Source organism: Mustelus asterias, chromosome 25 (assembly GCF_964213995.1).
Source record: "Mustelus asterias chromosome 25, sMusAst1.hap1.1, whole genome shotgun sequence".
Taxonomy (NCBI): Eukaryota; Metazoa; Chordata; class Chondrichthyes; order Carcharhiniformes; family Triakidae; genus Mustelus; species Mustelus asterias.
In genome coordinates this window covers 37,860,161-37,886,691 of record NC_135825.1, presented here as the reverse complement: position 1 = coordinate 37,886,691, position 26,531 = coordinate 37,860,161, and the positions used below count along the sequence as shown (strand labels likewise).

Below are 26,531 nucleotides of genomic sequence, written 5' to 3'. Positions count from 1 at the left end.
ATGATGGTGCCCTGGTAAGTCCACATTTTGAGAACATGTTATGCTTTGAATGATATTATATAAAGTAGCAATAGCAAGGTTTAAATACCCGAACAAAGAGCAAAAAATTGGAATTCCGTAACTATTTAACAATGACTAGTTCTAATAAATTGTAATTGTAAGGAAGGAATGTCGTGCTGCAGAAAAGTCTTGCAATGTGGGTGGCCTGATCACAAAATCACATGGAACTATTGCCTGGTCACGAGGCACCTTCTCAAAGACATATAAAATTGGAGGGCAAGGAGAATTGGATTGCTCTTATTCATCTCCCAGCAGCTAATTTCATATTGGTTTTAACAGAGCGCTCGCCTACTTCCTTGGAACAACAGTGCAAAGGATCTGAAGGAGACAAGGAACTTCGGTTGGTGTGTTGAAAAGGGGCAATAAAAAAGTTTCTGGGATTAACAATTTTGCTTCCATGATCGACAATCATCATTCCCCTGCCCATCCTTTGACTGAGAAGTTTCCTTAAGTTTTACAAAGAGCAGAAGGAAAGCGTACTTAAAGGGTTACTGTCTTTAATGTTACCACCCTAAGCCTAAAGTTGACCGCATGTCCTCATTTCAGAAACCATTTCACTCCCAGATTCAGGGGCACAAAACTGTTCCAATTGCAAAGTGCACCTACTTAGAATGTGGAAAATACACACATTCCCTGTTTGAGTAGTTTCACCACCATTCACGTTTCACAAGCTGTGTAGACTAATAAGGTTTTGAGCATTATAATCTGTAGAGATTGGTGGAGAGATTCTCCAGTCAGCACCAGTGTGACATCTGAGATGGCAGCAGTAGTGGAACAGCGATGGTTCCTATAATTGTTTGAATTGTAGATTAGGAGTTAACCTTAATAAAGCTTACTAAAATCTTATTTGTTTCTGCTTAAATGATTGCCATGCACTTTTGAAGATTGAATTATAAAGTACAAATACAGCATTAACAGTCCATATAGTTAGATGTTTTTTTTCCAGATGGCTATGTAATATGATTTACAATAAATGATCACAGTTAACTTACATATGATTTTGGGCCTTAAACCTACAATTTTACCCATCAATTAATTTAGCCCCCTACCTAACTACATCTATGACAGAATATACTTCTGTTTCAGAACTACAATATCCAAAGTGTAGTTGTGGCATGATTAAAAACAAGATGGCTCCCATATTCCTTGATGTGTTTTTCTTTTCAATGTGTTGATTGCAAAGATGATTCCAGGATGTTTTCACCTTCACAACTTTGGGTGTAATTGGCTGCCTCCTGGAGCCTCAGTAGCATAGTCATCTGCAAATATATAACAAAAAGAAACATTTAAGAGCAAACTACAATGTACTTGACTAGTTCCACTCGAGTAACAATTTGTCAGCTAGTATTAGCTAGTACAGGGTGCCCCAGCGGGTTCTGCACCAGGCCACGCAGATCAATAACATTTGGATTTTGTGCGGTTTCCAGCTCGTCCAATCAAAGGCTGGTTTCTCCAGAAGATGAGTGAGTGAGTGAGTGAGTGAGTGTGTGTGTGTGAGGATGAGAGTGTGCGTGCGTGTGAAGGTGTATGTGAGAGAGGATGAGTGTGAGACAGGATGAGTATGTATGTGTGTTAGTGAGGATGAGTGTGCGTGTGTGAAAGAGGATGAGAGAGTGTGTTGTGCGTGAGTGTGAGGATGAGAGAGTGTGCGTGTAAGAGAGGATGAGTGTCTGTGTGAGTAAGGATTAAAAATATTCCTTCATATATTTAAGAGTGGTAATTTGGTGCAGTTTAATCAGTGCAGCTGAAAATGGTTTTCTTCACAAGACATTAAGTCTTTCTCTCAGGGTGCCTTAACCTAACACCTGTGAGTAACTCATGTTTAAATTAACAGAAAGTGGCTTCTAAAAATACTAAACATCAGCATGCAGTTTCCAGTCAGTTACTCGATAACTTAAAAAGTATTTGAAAACTTCCAAAATGTGCCTGTTAGTGTCTACGCTAGCCAACATCCCCCCACCCCACCCCACCCCACCCCACCCCACCCCAAAATAGCTCAATTTGAAATGCCTTACCAATCAGCTGCAAATGAGTACAATTATTAAAATCTCTCCATGGTGATTAATTTAATCTAAGGGCATGGTAATTTGATGGGTGGAGGCAGCTTCAAGCACGATATTTCTTTTTAAACCAACACAAAAGATTGTGGAAAATAGATTTGGGATAGATATTTGCCTTTTATATTCAGTCTTTCGCATTGATTTAGCTGGTTTCAAGTGAAGACTCTGTTCGTATGGTTCAATGGTTTGAGGATTTGTTATAAAATGGTGAAACAAGGCTAATGCAATTCAAGAGCTCACCAAAATAGATACAAATGGAAAAGTATATCGCCGTTCCTCCGCAGTCGTTGGGTCAAAATCCTGGAATTCACTCCCTAACAGCATCCTGGGTTAACTCACAGCACGTGGACTGCATGTTTCAAGAAGGCAGCTCACCACTACATTCTCAAGGGCAACTAGGAATGGGCAATAAATTCTGGCCAACCAGCATCACCCATGCTCCACGAATGAATAAAAAAACAATTGTGAGGTTGTGACAAAAAAGAAACGAAAAAAAAAAGGCAGAGAACAAACAACTGAAAATAGAGAATGGTGTGACTAAACAGCTGGAAAGAGATTGCCAATTGCAGTCAACTCAATTCCTCAAGTTAAAGTTCAAAATGATCAGAAAAATTTAAAATAAAACACTGCCTGACTCTTCATAAATTGGAACAATATTATTATAATGGTCAACACATGATCAGATTGTCGAAGAAAAGAAAAACGACAAAAATTTTACTCCTGTAATTTAGTTAGAATGACCTTTGGAAGAGGAACTGTCACAGATTCACTTTAAATCATTGGAGGCTTTGAAAACTGCTTTTTGCTTTGAACTCCATCCACTACTTAAACTCTTTGGAAGAGTGAAGATGTTTAAACCCTGCAGCAACTTAATGGTGAACAGCTGTCCAACTAGCTCTCTGAAAATCGACTGCAATGTTGAATGAAACAATCAGACACTGAGCAAGACAAAGCTTCATCCCATCAAGCAGTTAGGCAGTCCAACCCACAATTAATTGGAGTCAGAATGCTCCCTCACATTCGTTAACACCTTGCTATTTAGTGATGAACTCCGGTTAAAACAGCAATTCAAAGTCAATCTTTTTGACTAAACAATTAAACTAAATCAAATTAACTGAGGGACACATTAAAGGGGCAGCCCCCATAATGAAGGGAACCGCCCGAAACAAAAGACAAAGTAGAAAGGAAACTTAAAACATCAAACTAAAATGTGATTAAAGGGGTCAATAATACACCCCAGCCTCTGCGGTGCCCAGCGGGCACGGAAGGCATCAACAGTGCCCTCGGACATCACATACTTCCTCTCCAGGGACACCCAGCTGTGAATGTAGCCATGGTAAAGGGGCAGATGGTCGGGTCGAAGACCCCCTCGGTTGCCCGCTGCCTGGACCTGTTGAAAAGTCCAGGCACAGAAGTAAAATTACTTTAAGATCAATTAACTTCCAACACAATATTGTGAGCTACATTTATTAAAGGTACAGACATCACCATGCCCTGAAATTTTCAGACAGCATCTTCCTGAGAGTGGGTGGGGAACAATTCCCCACCCACTCCGACAGACCCACTGGCAATTTATGCCCTAATGAGCACCGATTGGCAACAGGCAAGACTTACGTCCTCACCTGGAAGGAAGCCCCACGTAGGAGAGGTGATCTGATTGACCGAAGGCGCTTCAGCCCATCCAGGCACAGTGTTGCAGTGGCCGGGAGAGGCACTGAAGTGCTGTGCCTGGGATTGAGTGCAGGCAGGTAAATAGCAGGGATGTGGGGAGGGAAGGAACTTAGAGAGGGAAGAGGTCCGGGGAGGGGGACAGCTTGCTCTCAGAGGTGGCAAAGGGCACAAGAGGAGGCGGGAGGTCCAAAGGTTTCCTGTTCCTGAGCGGAGGACCCACTGGTCAGAAGAAGGCTTCCAATAGAGTTGCTGTCCAGTGACCCCGCCTACCCGTGCAATCCCCCTTCCCTCCTGAAATTGAGGCCTGCAAATTTTTCTGTTTCCAACCTTGTGAACTCTGGTACCCAGCAGCTGATTTACGGTTAGCTAGTGCCATTAAAAAAAAAGGCATGTGGCTTGTCTTCTCCCAACAGTCGTACATTACGAAGGAAGGACTCCAAGAATAGGTATGCTCCACATTTTTCAGGAAATTCAGAAGTCTGGGCGAGCAATTAGGAGCTCCAGTGTAAGGCAAATCAAAAGGAGTGCACTGGCAATCCAAAGGTGATAGCTATTCCATGGTAGATTCAGTCCATTATGCTATTAATGAGTAAATTGCATGGTCTTTCTACGTATGTTATAAGTAAATATTTTCATATTCTTTCTAAAAGTTTGTTTTTGGGGTCCATATGCAAAGTGTGTTCCAGTGAATAACATTAACATTATATACAACCCATTGTAATCTCATGCATCATCCGATAAGTAAACTATTTTTGGTCTCATCATTTTGTATACAAATGTCTGCTTGTTGTCCACAATCACAACTCAAGTTTCCCAAGAAATACACTGAAATATTAAATTACACATGTTAAAAAAAACACAATGTGCTTGTATCGATTGTTCAGGGGGCCATACTCTGGAGTAAATTGCCAATTTTGAGTCCAAAACTATTTGTCTCTCCCAGTGTACCATGCACCTTACTTCTCCTCTCTAATCCTTCATGTTAGTGCCCTTCCCCCCTTACTAAATTAGTTTAATTGTACTGCAAGTGAAATATTAACACTTGCGCATCAAATTGGAGCTTCCTTTCTGTTGCAAAATTAATTAGCATTCCCTACTCTCTGCCTTATGCTCATTTGATACTGTATTTGACCTTTATTTAACAATATACATGATGAAGAAAGATGCAGACTTTTTTCTGTGAAGATAATGTAATTAAAACAGTTCCCAGCTATAACTAACAGAAACTACCACTATGATTACTTTAAAGTAGATTTTGCTGACTGCAAAGCACTTCAATGTGAAGTACCTTAGAGATGCAGGCTTATCAATATTCAGTGGAACATGTGCAATGGAAAGATGCAATGCATTACACTTCTGTTGAAAAATATGGATGACTGTCAAACACTTTAAAATTGAATATTTAAGGATACTAGTGTTATACAAGCGGTGGTACGACATGGAATTTGAAGTCCTTTACTGAAATGTCAATAATGAGTTTGGATAAAGGGCAGAGATCCAATGTTTGAGCACAATGTTGCTGTAATTGAAGTGGAGCAATCGGAGTGTAAAATTGGAGGACGCACAATATTTCTGAATGAATGACCCATTTGTGCCTTACTTCAAAGTTACAAATCAAAGTGAATGAAACACTTCCAAAATATACAGCCTGGAATAAAGAGGGACTTGTTTCCTAATAAAGTATTATAGATTTGTGCTCACTCAGTCAACCCTTAATAATCATGAGCTACTTCTCAAAAATATAATTCATATGTAAGTTATGATATTGTTAGATACAATTATATTTGGTCTTTGGATTCAGGAACACATTGTGCGGGATCTCTGCTCCAGAAGTGATAGAATATATGGATGACTCACCAAAAAAGGGAGGTGACCTATGTTCGGATAGATTTTGCATTATTAGAGTCATAGAGTTTACAGCATGGAAACAGGCCCTTCGGCCCAACTTGTCCATGTCGCCTTTTTTTAAAAAACCCCTAAGCGAATCCCAATTGCCCGCATTTGGCCCATATCCCTCTATACCCATCGTACCCATGTAACTATCTAAATGCTTTTTAAAAGATAAAATTGTACCCGCCTCTACTGCTACATCTGGCAGCTTGTTCCAGACACTCATCACCCTCTGTGTGAAAAAATTGTCCCTCTGGACACTTTTGTGTCTCTCCCCTCTCACCTTAAACCTAAGCCCTCTAGTTTTAGACTCCCCGACCTTTGGGAAAAGATATTGACTATCTACCTTGTCTATGCCCCTCATTATTTTATAGACCTCTATAAGGTCACCCCTCAGCCTCCTACGCTCCAGAGAAAAAAGTCCCAGTCTATTCAGCCTCTCCTTATAACTCAATCCATCAAGTCCCGGTAGCATCCTAGTAAATCTTTTCTGCACTCTTTCTAGTTTAATAATATCCTTTCTATAATAGGGTGACCAGAATTACACACAGTATTCCAAGTGTGGCCTTACCAATGTCCTGTACAACTTCAACAAGATGTCCCAACTCCTGTATTCAATGTTCTGACCGATGAAACCAAGCATACCGAATGCCTTCTTCACCACTCTGTCCACCTGTGACTCCACTTTCAAGGAGCTATGAACATGTATCCCGAGATCTCTTTGTTCTGTAACGCTCCCCAATGCCCTACCATTAACTGAGTAAGTCCTGCCCTGGTTCAATCAACCAAAATGCATCACCTCGCATTTGTCTAAATTAAACTCCATCTGCCATTCGTCAGCCCACTGGCCCAAGTGATCAAGATCCCGTTGCAATTGAAGATAACTTTCTTCACTGTCCACTATGCCACCAATCTTGGTTTCATCTGCAAACTTACTAACCGTGCCCCCTATATTCTCATCCAAATCATTAATATAAATGACAAATAACAGTGGGCCCAGCACTGATCCCTGAGGCATACCGCTGGTCATAGGCCTCCAGTTTGAAAAACAACTCTCTACAACCACCCTCTGGCTTCTGTCAAGAAGCCAATTTTGTATCCATTTAGATACCTCACCCTGGATCCCGTGAGATTTAACTTTATGCAACAACCTACCATGCGGTACCTTGTCAAAGGCCTTGCTAAAGTCCATGTAGACAACATCAACTGCTCTGCCCTCATCTACCTTCTTGGTTACCCCTTCAAAAAACTCAATCAAATTTGGGACACATGATTTTCCACTCACAAAGCCATGATGACTGTCCCTAATCAGTCCTTGCATCTCTAAATGCCTGTAGATCCTGTCTCTCAAAATACCTTCCAACAATTTACCCACCACAGATGTGAGGCTCACTGGCCTGTAGTTCCCAGGCTTTTCCCTGCAGCCCTTTTTAAACAAAGGCACAACATTTGCAACTCTCCAATCTTCAGGCACCTCACCCGTGACGATCGATGATTCAAATATCTCAGCTAGGGGTCCCGCAATTTCCTCCCTAGCTTCTCACAACGTCCTGGGATACACTTCATCAGGTCCTGGGGATTTATCTACCTTGATGCGCTTTAAGACTTCCAGCACCTCCTTCTCTGTAATATGTACACTCCTCAAGACATCACTATTTATTTCCCCAAGTTCCCTAACATCCATGCTTTTCTCAACAGTAAATACTGATGAGAAATATTCATTTAGGATCTCACCCATCTCTTGTAGATCTGCACAGAGATGACCTTGTTGATCCTTAAGAGGCCCTACTCTCTCCCTTGTTACTCTTTTGTCCTTTATGTATTTGTAGAAACTCTTTGGATCCTCCTTTGCCTTATCTTATTCAAGATGCTGGGCTGACTGAAGGACTCTCTGGTTTCTAACTTTTCTCATTTCATCAGTCCTGGGCATGCACGGTGGCACAGTGGTTAGCATAGCTGCCTCACAGCGCCAGGGACCCTGGTTCAATTCCGGCCTTGGGTGACTGTCTTGCGTGGCGTTTGCATGCTCTCCCCTCATCTGCGTGAGTTTCTTCCGGGTGCTCCGGTTTCCTCCCACAGTCCAAAGATGTGCAGGTTAGGTGGATTGGCCATGCTAAATTGCCCCTCAGTGTCTTGAGATGTGTAGGTGGTGGGGATACAGGGATAAGGCAGGGGTGGCCCTGGGAAAGATGCTCTGTTGGAGAGTTTGCGCAAGCTGGATGGGCTGAATGTCCTCCTTCTGCACTGTAGGGATTCTATGATTCTTTTCTTCTTAGAGTCACTGATCACAATCAATCAAGCTGTCGTGTATTCTTGTTCTTTGGTACAATAGTCTCAATTCTTGCTTTTGTCACAAGCATTTCATTTACCTTATCAACAATACAATTACTAATCTTTCTCTCCTCACTCTGCCTCTCCTTAAGCTGATTTATCAGCACCAATTTTCCAGTACATGACTCAAGCAACTAGTCTTTCCATTAAAGCGTGGAGACTGAATGGCTGTGGGCTATTTGCCTAAGATATCATCATAGCAAAACTAAGACTGATATGTGCGTAATTAAAGTCTGACTGTTCCCGAATAATTTATTTTGAATATTCAATCTAACACTTGAATAATAGAAACACATTTAATGTAACGAAAACTCTGCACTTTACCTTGTCTGGAAGTAGTGTAAACATGGTGACAAATGGTGGTGGTGGGCAGCAGCATTCCAGTGGGGAATAATTAGTTTCACTTTGCTTGCTATTCGCCTGCAGCAGTACGAAGCCATACCAATCTGAACGACCAGCCCTCATCAACACGCCACTTGAAACCAACACAAAGTGGGTATGGAATAGCTGCTGTCACTGAAACTCGTGTATCAGTGAGCCACCCTTCACCACAGGTACTTGAGGGATAGGAAACCTTGGGGGTATCTTGTGGTGGGGAAAGAAGCCACATTTGGGGCTTAACGGTCTCGCAAAAGGACTTTGCAGGAACCCCTCCAGCTTCTTAATCCTCCTCATATTGAAAGCTGACCTACAGAAGGCCAAGCGATCCCCTTGAAGGCATTGTTAAAATTGCTGTCAGGGCCTGGAATGTTCAGAACCTGGTTAGTGTTTGTGAATTGGAACCCCACCAGCTTTGATTAGTCTGATTAACGTTCTGCCCAGGGCCATCTGTCAACATTGAAAATGGTGAGATCCAGAGAGCTTTCCAACAGATAAGTAACTCCAGCTCTTTTACCAGGTGCAAAGGGTAAAATTCCCTCTATATTGTCCTGATTGAGTTGGTTGGATTGTTCCCTCCGAGTTAGCTTGAGCATGCAGTCTAGGCTAACACTTGGTTAGTGCTACATTGCTGAAAATGTTGCCTTTCAAATATGTAGTTAAACTGAGGTCCATTCTCTCTGCTTCGGTGGTTGCAAGTGGATCTTTAAGATTTCACAGTGCTATTCAAAGAAGAGCAAGAGTCCTGCCCAACATTTCTCCCCCAATCAATCCTACTTTTGTTAATTTAGCAAAAAGATTGACACAAGTAGAGAGTGTTATTCCAATACTTGAGGCTCCTGCCTACTCTTTCGGGGAAGTCAGTGAAGCCCAGAATTTCACTGGCAGTGAATAATAAGACATTGCTGCAACACTTACAAGTGGGTCTGATTCAAGTGAAGTAGGTGCTGTCTCTTTGATCTTTCTTTTGTCTGCAGGAGGACCTGTAACTTGCGATCCCGTGCTTGGAGGAGGCAAATGGAAGATTTTTGAACGGTCTTCTGAAGCAGTTGACCAAGGTAGAGTATCCTGCACCCATTTAGCAGGGTCTTCCCACACAGCTTTTCTTCCATATGTCTGAGACAAAATAGGAAAGATGAGACTCAGCAATAAAAGTAGCTGTCCAGTTCATATATCTATTTATTTGATACAAAAATACTATTAAGAAGTAACACCCAAAATGAATTTCTAAAGCTAATTATAAATAGGGCGGTACAGTGGTGCAGTAGTTAACAATGCTGCCTCACAGCGCCAGGGACTTGGGTTTGATTCGTGGCTTGAGTCACTGCCTGTGTTGAGTTTGCACTTTCTCCCCGTGTCTGCGTGGGTTTTCTCCGGGTGCTCTGGTTTGCTCCCACACTCCAAAGATGTGAGGGTTAGGTTGACTGGCCATGCTAAATTGTCCCTTAATGTCAGGGGGATTAGCAAGGTAAATATGTGGGGTTACGGGAATAGAGATTGTGGTTGGTACAGACTTGATGGGCTGAATGGCCTCCTTCTGTACTGTAGGATTCTATGAAATTTCAATTTAAATAGACAGGTATTTTGTCTTTTTCTTGAAGGTTCCTTTAAATGTTTCCTGTTGGATAAATATGTTCTCTTTCTCTCAAGCTTTGTCAGAATCAAACTATTCTAACTTCAGAAAGCTAGTTAGAACTCATCGAGCTAAGTATTTGAATATTCTAGTTCTTGCATTCTATATAGTTATAGTATTGTGTTTTCCCTAGGTAACTCTCTCAGAGTTACTTCAACAATGCTCACATCTTATTGGGGCTGTCCAAGCTTCAGCCCTCTGATTGATCCAGCAGCATCCCTTACTAGATAGTGAGCTTAGAAACATAGAAAATATAATCAGGAGTAGGCCATTCGGCCCTTTGAGCCAGCTCTGCCATGCATTGTGATCATGGCTGATCATCAAATTCCATAGGCTAATCCCACCTCCCCCCCCCCGCTATATCCCTTTAGCCCCAAGAGCCACATCTAATTTCTTCTTGAAATCACACAATGTTTTGGCCTCAATTACTTTCTGTGGTAGTGAATTCCACAGATTCACCACTCTCTGGGTGAAGAAATTTCTCCTCATCTTAGTCCCAAAAGGTCTCAAACCCTCAAACTATGACCCCCAGTTCTGGACTCCCCCATCATTGGGAACATTCTTTCCGAATCCACCCTGTCTAATCCTGTTAGAATTTTATAAGTTTTTATGAGATCCCCTCTCACTCTTCCTCACTGACTTAGTCTTTTCTCATATGACAGACGTGCCATCCCAGGAATCAGCCTTGTAACCTTTGCCGCACTCCCTCTATAGCAAGCTTGGAGGTGACCAATTAAGATGCTGCCTCTGGGAATTATGGAATGCCTGTCTGGTTCCCTGCAAGTGCAGGCTCAGGACCTCCATTTAGTCCTAGTGTCGGATACAATTGTGACTTGTGTTTCTTTATGGTATGGAGTCTACGTAGGCTGCAGTGACATACACAGAGGTTAATCAACTACGGAATCACACACACACACACAATCATCTTTTTAAATCTTTACTCTGGATCAGAAAGTATCAAATGCACTAGTCAATCACAGACTTGGGCCGACACTCTACCACCTTGCCCACCACGGAATCGGTGCGGGTGAGGGTCTGATAATGGAAATCTCCGTTGACCTCGGGTGGAAATTTCCGGTCTCGCCCCAGTGAGGCCATAAAATCCCACCCTTATACTTTTCTTATTCCTTCATGGGATGTGAGCATTGCTGACTAGGCCAGCATTTATTGCCCATTCCCATTAAGAAGGTGGTCATGAGCTGCATTTGTGGAAGGGGTGCTAATTAAGCAAGCTGCTTTGTGCTCAATGGTGTCAAGCTCCTTAAGTGTTATTGGAGCTACCTCTCATCCATGCAAGTGGTGAGTATTCAACCACATTCTTGACTTGTACCTTGTAGATGGTGGACAGACTTTGGGGAGTCTAGGGGTGAGTTACTCGCTGCTGATTTCCTAGCTTCTGACCTGCCACAGAATTTACAATCTGGTCCAGTTCAGTTTCTGACCAATGTAATCCCCAGGGGATATTGACATTTCACCATCTCGTCCTAAAGGTACCACATGCTCTCAAATTGTTTAGGTTTCAATCCTACAAACCTTTCCATTTGTTTTTCTTTTGTTTCTACCTCAAGAAAGTAGCCTATTATCCTGTTTCTCTGGAGATGATGACTCTTCGTTGTATAGGTCTGGGGTTGAACATTGGTCGGTGGTAGATCCAGTTCTCTGCTGCCTCTGCCTGTGTGTGCCTGGTATCTATTTCCAGCTTGATGTAAGGGTTCTATCAATCCTTTACCAATTTAAATGCCTCATACTACCTAACCATTATAGTGGCCTAATTTGATCGTCCCATATATTCTAATACAGTTGAAACACTTCTACAGCTTTTGTTTCCTTTCCCTAAATCTATTTAGCAAAAATATTAGTCAATTAAATTCCAAGTTCCATTAAATCAAAGTAGATTTTGATGAGATTTGGTATTCTCATTGACAATGAACTGAATGCGGTGGTACGGTGGCACAATGATTACCACTGCTGCCTAACAGCGCCAGGGACCCGGGTTCAAGTCCCGGCTTGGGTGACTGTGTGGAGTTTGCACATTCTCCCCATGTCTGCGTGGGTTTCCTCCGGGTGCTCCGGTTTCCTCCCACGTTTCCTCCGATTTTGGACTCCCAAGTCCAAAAATGTTAGGTTAGGTTGAGTGGCCATGCTAAATTGCTCCTTAGTGTTAGCGGGATGTCAGGGGGATTAGCAGGATAAATATGTCGGAGTACGGGGATAGGGCCTGGGTGGGATTGTTGTTGGTGCAGACTTGATGGGCCGGATGGCCTCCTTCTGCACTGTAGGTGTTCTATAGTATTCTATGGAATGCAGTTGACTAAACAACTTCATCATCATTACATTTTCAGCCTTGCTTTCCTATGAAAAGTGACATTATTCAGCTGGGGTTGGAGCCACCACCTCTGCATAAGTTTCAGTTCGTGGGTTGATAGCTCTGCTGGCTTACTCTAAATTGGCCCAGCATGTAATTGGAACCTTAACTTCCATTTGAAGATTGTTCCTCTACAAATTAATTTTACTTTTTTGTTGCTCAGACAGGTCACTCGATGCCAGCATGCAGTGCCTCTGTGAGCAAGGAAACAAACTATGAGAGCAGCCTATCTCCATCCACAAAGTATAAGTCCTGCCTGTCCACGTCGAAGGTCTGTGATAATACCTGGGAATCGATTCATGGTCAGAGTTGTGCAATTTTTCAAACTGAAGAATACAAATGTGAATTAGAAGTGGAAACAAAATGCTGTCGGACTATTTAAAGTATTCACTTCAGAAATAAGTCCGAAAGTCATGCTGGTTAGGCGCATTGGCCATGGTAAATTCTCCCTCTGTGTAACTGAACAGTCTCCGGAGTGTGGCAACTAGGAGATTTTTCACAGTAACTTCATTGCAGTGTTAATGTAAGCCTTCTTGTGACACTGACTTAACTTAAGCAGATCACCACACAAACTTAACAAGGCACACATTACTTTGAGTTCTATTGACTGTGTTAAACTGACAATTTCAGCACGATGGTCTAGTAGTAGATTGATCATTTTAATTTCACTAACAAACAGAAAATAGTACACCTTTGCTTGTGTTGCTGCTAATTTGGAAATGTTTCCTGAGCTACTCTTGCCAAAAGCCACCCCACATGCCTTTGCAAAACATTCGTCATACTTAGAAAACAATATCATTTTATCTTTCCTATTTTGTCCTCCTTCATTTATTAATGAGGTTCCTATAAATGGACTTCTGCCCACCAGGCCATGTCTGCTTGATTATGGTCGATTTTCCAATCCTGGATTTGTCACATACTGGAGGCAGCTCCTCTGTCTTTATCGTGATTCTCACTAAAGCTGAGTTGTAAAACCTCTGTAGCAAACCTTTGAGTAAGCCTCAAGACTCCAAACCCTGCCTTTTAAAAGAAAATAGTGCACTTCAAATCCATTGGTGAAGGAGGGCTGTTTTAAGGTTAAGTTGCACTTTAATGTTTCACATGTTTATGGCTTTTTCATAAGGCTAAATTACACATTCTTGATCTGGTAAGGATCGGAACTGTTCCATAAAATGTATTTATTTATTGCACATATAATCACCTTGATGCCGTCATTAACTCCTTCCTGAAGATAAGGGAGAATGGAATAATTCCACAGGTCAATGAACCATTCTCTGAATTCAGCCACATTGACCGGAGAAGATAGGAAAAAGCAAGGGCCTGAGAGGGAATGAATAAAAAGTAACATCAATGTTCCATAACAGTTATAACATCTCAGACTTTTGTTGCTTTTACAGTTAATAAGGTAAGTATAAGGCATTTAAGTTCAGATATTTGATGAAACAGATCAATCTGCCATAATTTGTCGTTCTATTTTAATCCTGCCACCAATTACAGCTGAGATTTTCTTCTAAATTCCTTTGTGAGACATGGGTGTCACTGGTTGGCCAGCATTTATTGCCCATACCTAGTTGTCCGTGGAGGGCAATTGCGAGTTAATCACATTGTTTTGGTTCTGGAGTCATATGTGGGCCAGACCAGGTAAGGATGGCAAATTTCCTTCCCTAAAGGACATTAGTGAACCAGATGGGTTTTTCTGACAATCGACAATGGTTTCATGGTCATCAGTAGATTCTTAATTCCAGATTTTTAAAATTGAATTTCAATTCCACCATCTGCCATGGCAGGATTCGAACCCGAGTCCCCAGAATATTAGCTGAGTTTCTGGATTAATCAACTGGCAATAATACCTCAAGGCCACCACCTTCCCATTTCATAGGACCATAGAATCCTAGAATCCCTCCAGTGCAGAAGGAAGCCAATTAAGCCCTTCGAGTCTGCACTGACCACAATCCCACCCAGCCCCTATCCCCGTAGCCCCACATATTTACCTTGTTAGTCCCCCTGACACTAAGGGGCAATTTAGCATGACCAATCAACCTAACCCGTACATCCTTGACGGTGGGAGGAAACCGGAGCACCCGCAGGAAATCCACGCAGGCACGAGGAGAATGTGGAAATTCCACACAGACAGTGACCCAAGCTGGGAATCGAACCCAGGTCACTGGCGCTGTGAGGCAGCAGTGCTAACCACTGTGCCACCATGTCATTGAACAGAAAGCAAAATACCAAGAAAGGCATTGTTGCACTTCATTCTGATAAACCCTGATCACTGAGGATTTTTAATAGGTATCGTGGTCAGTCTTAATATTATCACTCAACATTCTGGAGCAGCAGTAGGTCAATACCAGCAGTGCATAGCCAGTGGTCAGACTGAAAGGATTTCACATAGGAGTGGCAGCCTTTCCAATTTAGATTCTTTTTGCCAGATTTAACTAAAGTGGATTTGAATCGAGCAAAACATTGATGTTATCAGTCACTTAATGTAATCATAGAATTACTTGGAAAGGGAGAAGGCTGGATTATCTGGTCCCACCTGTGGTGCAATCCATTGTGGGCAGGGACGGAAAATCTGGAGAGCCTGCCAAAATGCAGGCTTTCAAAAGCACTGGAAAGTTCTGGCCACGGGTGGGGTCGGAAAATCCAGGCCTAAATTCCTCCCGACAAGTTTGAAAATATTTCCTTTGGTTAGTTTCCTGTCTCTTCTTGCTAGGAAAGTATGGGAATATGGCAGCATATTCTTAAAATTAGTGGTAAGCCTTTGTGGAGGGACTTGCAACCACCACTAGCAGGACAAAGATGGCAGGTGTTTGAGAACAGCACCACCTCTAAGTTCTCCTCCAATTCACACCAGAACCTGACTTAAGGAGATATAACCCTGCTCCTTTATTGTCACCAAGTTAAAATCCCTGGGAGTTCTCGAACAGAAATGGAGGAGTTGGTGGGATACCTTAGTGACAAGGTTCATAGTGGCTTCAGAAGGCCCAACATCACATTTTCTGCCGTAACTAGGGATGGCCAATAAATGCCACCTTGGCCACTGATTACCTCTTTATGAAGACGTATTAAAAACTAAAACCAGGTGGAAGTCAGCTCAAATGCTAGTGGAAATCTCGAACTCTCTCCTCCAAAGGACAGTGGATGTGAAATCAGCCAAAACTGTCACAAATGGAAATTGATGATGTTTTATTAGGTAATGGTTTGCTCCATCTCAAGAAATTGGGGAGCAAAGGCAGGGAAATTGAATTGAGGCACAGATTGACTCTGCCTGGATGGCAGCGGAACAGACTCAAAGGGCTGAATGGCCTCCTTCTATTCCTTAGTTCTCTCACTCTTCCTGTCTCATGATTGGCTTACATATTCAATCCTATCCAACCAAGAAGCACAGCAAATAAAAACAAGTCATAGACTGATGGCTGAGGTAAACAAAGCTCACAGCACACAGGGTCATTCAACTGTTGTGGTTCTGTTTCCCACATGTTCTACTTGCACACCGAGAGGAAATATCACTGCTGCTCATTATTGCAAATATTTTCCATGGTCTTGGCAGAATTTTATTACAAGGTGAAGAGTTTAAAGTTAGACCCTGGTAAGAAGAATTCTGACCAAGTCACATGAACTTATAATATCAAGATGTAAATGCATTCACGGTCAATTAATTGAAAACAAATTAAAGAATTGTCTATTGATGAGTATCAAATGATCACAATTTCCATTGCAGGAACAGCACCTACCAATAAGGAAGTCAGAAGTACTGTACATTTCCAGAAATGTGTGGAGATGGTACCATAGCTTGGGAACCCAGTTAAGAATATTAAGGATTTCATTGTTGTTTGCGTTTGCATCATTCTCAGATTCAATCAGCTTTCGTTGTAAATAGCGACTTAGGAATCCGTTAGCAGGCTCTGCATTGTTAGAAAATGGCACCAGCCTGGAAATCAATATCAGGCATTGTTATTTCATAGCTTGCACTGGCAGATAAAGGAATTACCATAGAAAACAACAATCTGATCACCTTACAATCTCAGGAGGAAACTATCACAGTTATTTAATTTATAAAGGAAAAGGCAATGCTCTCCCACTCCACATCCGCAGTTCATCAACTGATGCAATTATTGCTGTTCCATTGGAAAAAAATGCAATCAATTCAACAGATCCTAACTGTCTCATTATATTCTGAACACAGTGACAAATCATAGAATCCCAATAGTGGAGAAGGTGGCCATTCGGACCATTGAATCTACACCGACTCTGACAGTGCATCTTAGCCAGACCCTCTCTCCCATCCTATCCCCGTAACTCTGTACATTTACCATGGCTAATCCACCTAACCTATACATCTTGGGACACTAAGGGACGATTTTACCATGGCCAATCCACCTAACCTGCACATCTTTGGAGTGTGGGAGGAAACTGGAGCACACAGAGAAACCCATGCAGATAAAGGGAGAGTGTACAAACTCCACACAGACAGCCACCCAAGGCTGGAATTGAACCCAGGTCTCTGGCGCTCTGAGGCAGCAGCAGTGCTAACCACTGTGCCACCCTTTTTCCTTATTGCATTCAATCTGTTAATTGCTTACTTTGCCCTTCCTTTAACAAAGCTTTAAAACATTTTTTTAACTTAAATAAAATTCAAAACATTGCCATCCTCTACGAATTAAAATATGCACAATATAATGGGTTTTGGAGGACAGATCACAATGTTACATAGCCTGGAAATCCCTAAGGGATATGCTGGTGTAATTGCAGCTGAACAGAACGCCCATCTAGTCCAAGACAGAAATTGTGGCCAATGCACCAGGGATGCGGTTACTTGCAAGGCCAAGTTAGGGTACATCAGTGGCAGCTGCCCAGACTTCTAGCCAAGAATATTGCAGCAGCATGGTGAGAGATTCTGAAGAAGACTGTCCTCTTTTCCTCTGATGGACTTAGTGAGCGTGTCTAGAAATGTAATTGATCTTCTTCAGGCACTTCTGCCAGTTCACAGCAGATGTTATGGGCCATTTTACTTGGGATAATGCAGATATAAAGCTTGTTGAACACGGGAGCCAGCACAACTCTGAGCTGTTGGAATTTAAGAGGTTAGTGTTCCTGCGGTGAATTCCAAAATATTTGGATGGCATGCTAAATTCCTGTTTTCCCTTTGGACCTTCCAGCCCTAGACATTCGAGTCCTAAGTTCCAGATAAAGACAACTGTTGCATAAAAATCAAATTAAGTTGCCGGATACTGGAAAATTCTCAATGAAAATAAAAATCAGAAAAAGCACACATAAAGTAATAATTATAATCAATACAGATTCTTCATTGTAGTCTAATGCAACAACTTTAGTCTCAAATATTAACCTGCCATTTCGTTTTCAGGCTTATACGGTTCACTTTGATTTCAGAATCCTAGCATTTCACAGTTCGACCTTTGTAGCAGTAGTGAAAGGTTTCGACTAAATATATTTAAAACTTATTCTGTTTATTTGTTCGTACAAGAGAAGTCCATCCCTTCCATGACAATTGGACTAACCTCACACTAATCAAAGGTATGATTACATATATTTTAATTTCTTCATATACAGATCTGTACTTTACCTAAAACTGAGATGAAGGCCATGGTTCGGTGTTGTTTTGACAGGTTGGTTGGTAGTCCCAATTATATATGGGCTACAGGATAAGAAGAAGAAAAATATATTTAAACCAAAGATAATACAAGGGTCAATGTTTAATCTGCAATGTAAAATCACGTTCTGATTTCAGAATGTAGTTAACTTTGAAGTACGTTTTTTCCCACAAGAGCTGAAATTAGAAACATCTGTGATGCTCAGAAAAATCACTTAGTGTTAATGAGGAAGGTTGTACAAGTCCCTCAACAGTTATTCACAATGGGTAAAGTCACCATTGACCCAGATAACCCGGAGGTCGGAGGTGATTTAACCTGAGGATCACCACACAGCGTGGGGCAAGGTTGAGAAGGTTCATCAATAACCTTAGCTGGTACAAGAATTGAAGACATGATGTGGAGATGCCGGCATTGGACTGGGATAAACACAGTAAGAAGTCTAACAACATCAGGTTAAAGTCCAACACGTTTATTTGGTAGCAAATGCCACTAGCTTTCGGAGTGCTGCTCCTTCGTCTCCCACTCCACTTGACGAAGGAGCAGCACGCTCCGAAAGCTAGTGGCGTTTGCTACCAAATAAATCTGTTGGACTTTAACCTGGTGTTACAAGAATTGAACCCATGCGTCACTCTGCATCACTAACCAGCTGTTCAACTCACTGAGCTAGACCGACCCCCAAATTCACAATGTGTCAAGCAGGGTACACAGAATACAAATTTATTAATATCTATCAGCATTGAATAAGGAAGCTTGTTTTACACTTGATTGGTATCAGCAGTAAAGGGTTTATTTTGAGTAACGTGACAATGAAAGAACCTCGTCCACTGGTAGTGAATGTATGGAATTTTACCTGTCTATGATTTCTATGAGATGTGTAAAGTGTTTAAAGTAGGATGATCCTAATTTTTGAAATCTGAACAAGATCATCTGGATCAAAAACAGAAAATGCTGGAAAATCTCAGCGGGAAAAACAGCATCTGTGGCGAGAGAATAAAGCCAATGTTTCGAGTGTGGATGAAGGGTATTCCAGAGAGATCGAGCCAACGTTTTGAGTCTGGATGACCCTTCATCCAGACTCGAAATGTTGGCTCTTTTCTCTCTCCACAGATGCTCTCAGACCAGCTGAGATTTTCCAACATTTTCTGTTTTTGTTTCAGATTCCAGCATCCACAGTACTTCCCTTTTAAGATCATCTGGATATTGAGCAGAGGTTATTTCTGATGCTAGGGTGTAACAACACACTGACATTCAGGCCACTGAACTAAAACGATATGCCTTTATGAATGTAGTGGGAGTTAGCAATGTGCAAATAATGCTGGATTTTGTTGTATGGTTTTGAAATTATGAGGGTAAAACTTGTCAAGCAGGATTTAATTTCAGTGAAGAAAATGTAGAATCAAATCTACTTCCATGAATCTTCAGTAACCAAGTTCATCTTGCCCAGGTGCAATACTGACGTGGTTTAAGGATTGAAGTCACTTCCTGTGATCTGGTTGGATGGGTTGACAATCCAGTTAAAAACGAGAAGGAATGTGTGAAAGGAATTTTATCTTGGCGATGACGTTCTGCCCGGCTGTTGGACAACTGGCAGGAAACTTGCGTCACCTCCATTGGGGAAGTGAGAATGACAGGCAGGATGTGGGTCACAGGTCAGTGGCTAGGTGGCTAGATGTGGTGGGGGGCGGGCAAAGGCTTTGGCTGCAGGGCAAGGGAGGGAGCATTGTAGAAAGGAGTTGAATTGGGCTTTCAGCCCACTAAGGACATGTACATCTATTTAAAAGAGCTGACATTGGGTTCTTGCCCACTCTGGCTGAGAATCTGATTTGCTCAACGTCAAGCGGGAACATCAATGAGTTTGCCATTTCTAATTACACTCTCACTGTACAGATTGTAGAGTTGATTAAGAGGTCAGCTCCCACAAAAAGTTTCAAAACTTTCTTTCTTTTGCCCCATCTTAAACAGCAAATTTAACGCCACTGTTTAAAAAAGGAACAGGCAAAAGGCAGGTAACTAAAGGCCGGTTAGCTTAACTTTTGTTGTAGGGAAAATGCTTGAATCTATCATCAAGGAGAAAATAGTGAGACATCTGGATATAAATTGTCCCATTGGAAAGACGCAGCATGGGTTCATGAAGGGCAGGTCATGTTTGACTAATTTGGTGGAATTCTTTGAGAACATTACATGTGCAGTGGACAATGGGGAACCTGTGGATGTGGTGTACCTGGATTTTCAGAAGGAATTTGACAAGGTACCACACCAAAGGCTGCTGCATAAGATAAGGGTGCATGGTGATACGGGTGATGTATTAGCATGGATAGAGGATTGTTAACTAACAAAAAGCAAAGAGTGGGGGTAAATGGGTGTTTTTCTGGTTGGCGATCAGTGACTAGTGGTGTGCCTCAGGGGTCAGTGTTGGGACTGCAATTGTTAACGATTTACGTACATGATTTGGAGTTGGGGACCGAGTGTAGTGTGTCAAAATTTGCAGATGACACTAAGATGGTGGAAGAGCAAAGTGTGCAGAGGCGGCTGAAAGTCTGCAAAGGGATATAGATAGTCTACATGACTGGGCAAGGGTCTGGCAGATGGAGTACAATGTTGGTAAATGTGAGGTCATCTATTTTGGTAGGAATAACAGCAAAATGGACTATTATTTAAATGGTAAAAAATTGCAGCATGCTGCTGTGCAGAGGGACCTGGGTATCCTTGTGCATGAATCACAAAAAGTTGGTTTGCAGGTGCAGCAGATAATTAAGGCGGCAAATGGAATTTTGTCCTTCATTGCTGGAGGGATGGAGTTTAAAAACAGGGAGCTTATGTTGCAGCTGTATAGGGTGCTGGTGAGGCCACATCTGGAGTACTGTGTCCAGTTTTGGTCTCCTTACTTGAGAAAGATATACTGGCACTGGAGGTGGTGCAGAGGAGATTCACTAGGTTGATTCCGGAGTTGAGAGGGTTGGCTTATGAGGAGAGACTGAGTAGACTGGCGCTATACTCATTGGAATTCAGAAGAATGAGGGGAGATCTTATAGAAGTGTACAAGATTATGGAGGGAATAGATAAGATAGAAGCAGGGAAGTTGTTTCCACTGGCCGGTGAAACTAGAACTAGGGGGCATGGCTTCAAAATAAGCGGGAGCAGATTTAGGACTGAGTTGAGGAGGAACTTCTTCACACAAAGGGTTGTGAATCTGTGGAGTTCCCTGCCCAGTGAAGCAGTTGAGGCTACCTCATTGAATTAAGGCAAGGATAGATAAATCTTTGAACAGTAAAGGAATTAAGGGCTATGGTGAGTGGGCAGGTAAGTGGAGCTGCGTCCATGAAAAGATCAACCATGATCTTAATGAATGGCGGAGCAGGCTCGAGGGGCCAGATGGCTTACTCCTGCTGGTAGTTCTTAGGTTCTTATTAATATATTTTAAACTAATTTATTTCTGTTAGTGTCGTGAGGGGATGGGGAGTTGGGGCTGGAAGGAGAGATGCTGTTGCAAGGTGCAGCAACTCAGTAGTCAGCCAGGGCCAAATATTGAGCTCTTAACTTGTTTATGGAGCATATCTGACAGATTTTCATAACAACTTGCATTTATGTAGCACCTTTAATGTAATATAATGTTCCAAGATGTTTTAAAGGAGTGTGATCAGACAAACCTGATAGTGACAAAGAGAAAGCTATTTGGCCAGGTGACATACCCCAGAGGATGCACTGCACAAGGGGCGAGATTTTCCGGCCTCCCAGCCACATGCCGGTGGGAGGTGGTGCATTGTTTGCTGGCGGTAGCATTCTCTGGTCTCGCTGCTGTCAATGGGAATTCCCACTGATGTCACCCCGTGCCGACAGGAAACCTGCAGTTGGGGGTATGCTGCCGGTAGGACGGGAGAATCCCGTCGGCATGAACGGCTGGATAATTCCAGCCAAGGACTCCATGGGGATTATCCAGGAATTTTGAACTTCCCATGGGCAATTTCTCAGCTCCCCAGGATCCTTTAAAGTGTTCTCCAACTCTGATCTGGAGTCAAAGATTTCATCGGGTTCCAATTTATTTATCTGAATAGTTTTCCAGGAAATGTTAGACAGGGAAAAATCTAGTCTTATTTCTGGGTAACTATTCAACTGACACCCCCCACCCCCCCACCACCCCCCCCCCCACCCCCCGTCACTCACACTGACCCTGCTGTCCCAACTCCACCTTGACTCTTGTCTTCACTTTGACATCCGTCTCCCCCCCGACCCAACCTGATCCCAACATCCAACTATTACCTCCCAGTCCTAACCTGACACAACCTCACCACCTGACACCCCCCAACCAACCCAATTCCCCCACCTAAACTGACTAGCCCTGACCTGACAACACTTCTCGACCCAACTACCTCACAGACCCATTTATCACCCCAGCGAGCTGCCACCCTGCCCACCTGCCATCCTACCCATCTGCCACCCTACCCAGCTCATCCACCTGCACCCTATCACCTCACCCATCCTGCCACCTCACCCACCCTGCCTCACCTACCCTGCCACCTCACCCCTCCTGCCACCACACCCATCTGCCACCTCATCCACCTGCCAACCTACCATCTCACCTACCTGCCACCCTACCACCACACCCAACTGTCACCCTACCTTCTTACCCTCTTAACCGCTCTATCCCCATACAATCTTACCTCCGTCTGCAGTTTTTAAAAACAGATCTGGGACATTTCAACTCTTTTCTAACCAGAATATGATGCCAGTGCCATAAAAATGGGGGCATGACTTGAAGGCAGGATTTGAAATCCCAGGCAGAAATGAGGAGCTTCAACATGGCAGAGCAGCTTGGCAAACTGACTCCTCGGAGGATTTATACCCATGTGTCACAAGGCCAAAAGAAATTTAGCATTCTGGGCAAATGTACTCAGATAAAACTGCCTTTATAGATTTCTCAGCACTTTTTAATGTAAGTTGTGCACCTGTAGTTAATAGAGATTCCATAATTTTAAAACACTACAACTTCTTTATTACCATAATTATTGCAACCCATTGTAGAATAATGGTATTTGTTTGTGCACATCGTTTTGGTATTTTACTTTTTTGCTGGAGAGGTGATGAAGAAACTACATGGTGCCTAAAGGCTGTGTGCATTGGTACTCTGGTGATAGTATTGTAAGTTACTTCTGCCCTAAATTGAATCTAACCCGTCTTGTTCTCATGGGGCTTTTGATTTTCTTAATATCCGTATAAATGCTAGATTTTATCATAAGCGTTCTATGTATTTCTAGCGATAAAAGACTTGTAGTCAATCCATTCGGCTTTACACTAGCATGCAATTAACAAGTTAAGAAAAAAGTAGAACTAACCATTTATGATATTTGCATGTAAGGGCACCATTGACAAGTTCACTTAGAGAGCCAGGTTCACTGAGGTCGTCAAGTATTATTACCAATGGTACGTTCCCTGTGCTGGTTTCTCTGTCAATTTGATTGGCGAGATTAGAAAGATACAGCTGCAAATCCTACATGGAGAATACGTAATACACATGTTCAAACTGTTATACTTCCTTCATGATAAAAACACTGATGAATGGAGATGCAATGAAATTTCACACAATCAATCGCATTACCTAAAGCTCATTCGGACTAATTTGTCAGACCGGTTAGTCTGACTTCGGTGGTTGGTAAATTGATGGAAAAGGTCCTTAGGGATAGGATTTACGACCATTTAGAAAGATGCGGATTAATCCGGGATAGTCAGCACGGATTTGTGAAGGGCAAATCGTGCCTCACAAATTTGATAGAATTTTTTGAGGAGGTAACTAGGTGTGTTGATGAAGGTAGGGCGGTTGATGTCATATACATGGATTTTAGTAAGGCATTTGATAAGGTCCCCCATGGTCGGCTTATGATGAATGTAAGGAGGTGTGGGCTAGAGGGAAAGTTGGCCGATTGGATAGGTAACTGGCTGTCTGATCGAAGACAGAGGGTGGTGGTGGATGGAAAATTTTCGGACTGGAGGCAGGTTGCTAGCGGAGTGCCGCAGGGATCGGTGCTTGGTCCTCTGCTCTTTGTGATTTTTATTAATGACTTAGAGGAGGGGGCTGAAGGGTGGATCAGTAAATTTGCTGATGACACCAAGATTGGTGGAGTAGTGGATGAGGTGGAGGGGTGTTGTAGGCTGCAAAGAGACATATATAGGATGCAAAGCTGGGCTGAAAAATGGCAAATGGAGTTTAACCCTGATAAATGTGAGGTGATTCATTTTGGTAGGACTAATTTAAATGTGGATTACAGGGTCAAAGGTAGGGTTCTGAAGACTGTGGAGGAACAGAGAGATCTTGGGGTCCATATCCACAGATCTCTAAAGGTTGCCACTCAAGTGGATAGAGCTGTGAAGAAGGCATATAGTGTGTTAGCTTTTATTAACAGGGGGTTGGAGTTTAAGAGCCGTGGGGTTATGCTGCAACTGTACAGGACCTTGGTGAGACCGCATTTGGAATATTGCGTGCAGTTCTGGTCACCTCACTATAAGAAGGATGTGGAAGCGCTGGAAAGAGTGCAGAGGAGATTTACCAGGATGCTGCCTGGTTTGGAGTGTCGGTCTTATGAGGAAAGGTTGAGGGAGCTGGGGCTGTTCTCTCTGGAGCGGAGGAGATTGAGGGGAGACTTAATAGAGGTTTATAAAATGATGAAGGGGATAGATAGAGTGAACGTTCAAAGACTATTTCCTCGGGTGGATGGAGCTATTACAAGGGGGCATAACTATAGGGTTCATGGTGGGAGATATAGGAAGGATATCAGAGGTAGGTTCTTCACGCAGAGAGTGGTTGGGGTGTGGAATGGACTGCCTGCAGTGATAGTGGAGTCAGACACTTTAGGAACATTTAAGCGGTTATTGGATAGGCACATGGAGCACACCAGGATGGTAGGGAGTGGGATAGCTTGATCTTGGTTTCAGATGAAGGTCGGCACAACATCGTGGGCCGAAGGGCCTGTTCTGTGCTGTACTGTTCTATGTTCTATGTTCTATGTTCCTGGCTTAATATCTCTTTTTAAACCACTGACACCAATGTTTTGCGAGGCTTGAAATATGACGTGGAACATTATAGGACACCAACACTTAAGTTCATTTCAGATTCCTTTATTTCTTGTTTTAAATAAGCTGGTAAACCACTGAAATAATGGTTAGGCATTAAACATTTCTGCAATAATATTCATATAGGATCATTTGAACTCACGGCATGATAATGGCCAGAATATTCCAGCCGTTGTTGCTGTGGAGAAAGGCAGAGCTGTGACTGGTGACAGGATTTTTGGGGTAAGAATTAGTTTTAAGTACTTTTCCGCGGGTGTTATTTATTTATTTAATTTAGTTTTAAATTTTGGCGCGCAACCGGCAGTGGCCGCGGGGTTTACTGGGAAGGGTCTCTTGAGTTTTTTTTTAGTGCACAGGAGGTTTAAAAGGCAGGTCCCACTATCTAGCGGGCAGCGTTGGGAGCGGGCAGCGGAGTGAGAGGGAGCTGAGTGAGAACTGAGGGGCTTTGGCTCATCGGGCTTAGGCAGAAAGGGCGAGCAGGGGGCAAGTATGACTGTCAGGCCAGTATGTTGTTCCCAATGTAGGATGTGGGAGGTCCTGGAGGCTCCTAGCCTCCCAGACGACCATATCTGTGCTGGGTGTGTTGAGCTGCGGTTCCTAAGGGACCATGTTAGGGAACTGGAATTGCAGCTCGAGGACCTTCGCCGGGTTAGGGATAGTGAGGAGGTCATTGACAGGAGCTATCGGCAGGTGGTCACACCGGGACCACGGGAGGAGGGTAACTGGGTAACAGTGAGGAAGGAGAAAGCTCGGTTGATGGTGAGCACCCCGGTGGATGTGCCCCTTAATAATAAGTACTCCTGTCTGAGTACTACTGGGGTGGACAGCCCACCTGGGGGAAGCAGCGGTGGCAGTGTCTCTGGAGCTGAGCCTGGCCCAGTAGTGCAAAGGGGTAAGGAAAGGAGGGTAGTGCTAATTGGGGACTCTACGGTGAGAGGGTCAGATAGGCGTTTTTGCGGACACAGACGGGACTCTCGGATGGTGGTTTGCCTCCCTGGTGCAGGGGTCCGGGATGTCTCTGGTCGAGTCCCAGAAATCCTGAAGGGGGAGGGAGAGGAGCCCAAGGTCGTGATGCATATAGGTACTGCTGACATAGGTAGGAAGAGGGAAGGGGTCATGAAAAGAGAATATAGGGAGTTGGGTAGACAGCTGAGAAAGAGGAATGCAAAGGTAGTAATCTCGGGATTGCTGCCTGTGCCGCGGGAGAGTGAGAACAGGAATCGGTGGAGAATTAATGCGTGGCTGAGGGACTGGAGCAAGGGACAAGGATTTGGGTACTTGGATCATTGGGACCTCTTTAGGGGCAGGTGTGACCTGTTTAAAAAAGACGGGTGGCACTTGAATCCCAGGGGGACCAATATCCTGGCGGGAAGGTTGGCTAAGGCTACTGGTGAGACTTTAAACTAGAAAGGTTGGGGGGAGGGAATCGAAATGAGGGGACTGAGAGCGAGGAGGTTAGCTCGCAAATA

At 43.1% G+C, this 26,531-nt stretch overlaps 1 protein-coding gene across 1 annotated transcript in view; it reads right to left on the bottom strand.

Moving 5' to 3' along the window:
- Window positions 1–1,109: 1,109 nt before the first annotated feature.
- LOC144511897 (neuron navigator 1-like) overlaps window positions 1,110–26,531 on the bottom strand; it is a 520,961-nt gene continuing 495,539 nt past the window's right edge. Inside the window, exons 24-29 of the mRNA XM_078242330.1 lie at window positions 23,331–23,485; window positions 17,973–18,044; window positions 16,123–16,319; window positions 13,590–13,708; window positions 9,309–9,506; window positions 1,110–1,319 (exon numbers count right to left, since the gene is read on the bottom strand). Coding sequence (XP_078098456.1) covers window positions 1,224–1,319; window positions 9,309–9,506; window positions 13,590–13,708; window positions 16,123–16,319; window positions 17,973–18,044; window positions 23,331–23,485 — 837 coding nt within the window. The 3' untranslated portion in view covers window positions 1,110–1,223. The remainder of the gene's footprint in view (window positions 1,320–9,308; window positions 9,507–13,589; window positions 13,709–16,122; window positions 16,320–17,972; window positions 18,045–23,330; window positions 23,486–26,531) is intronic.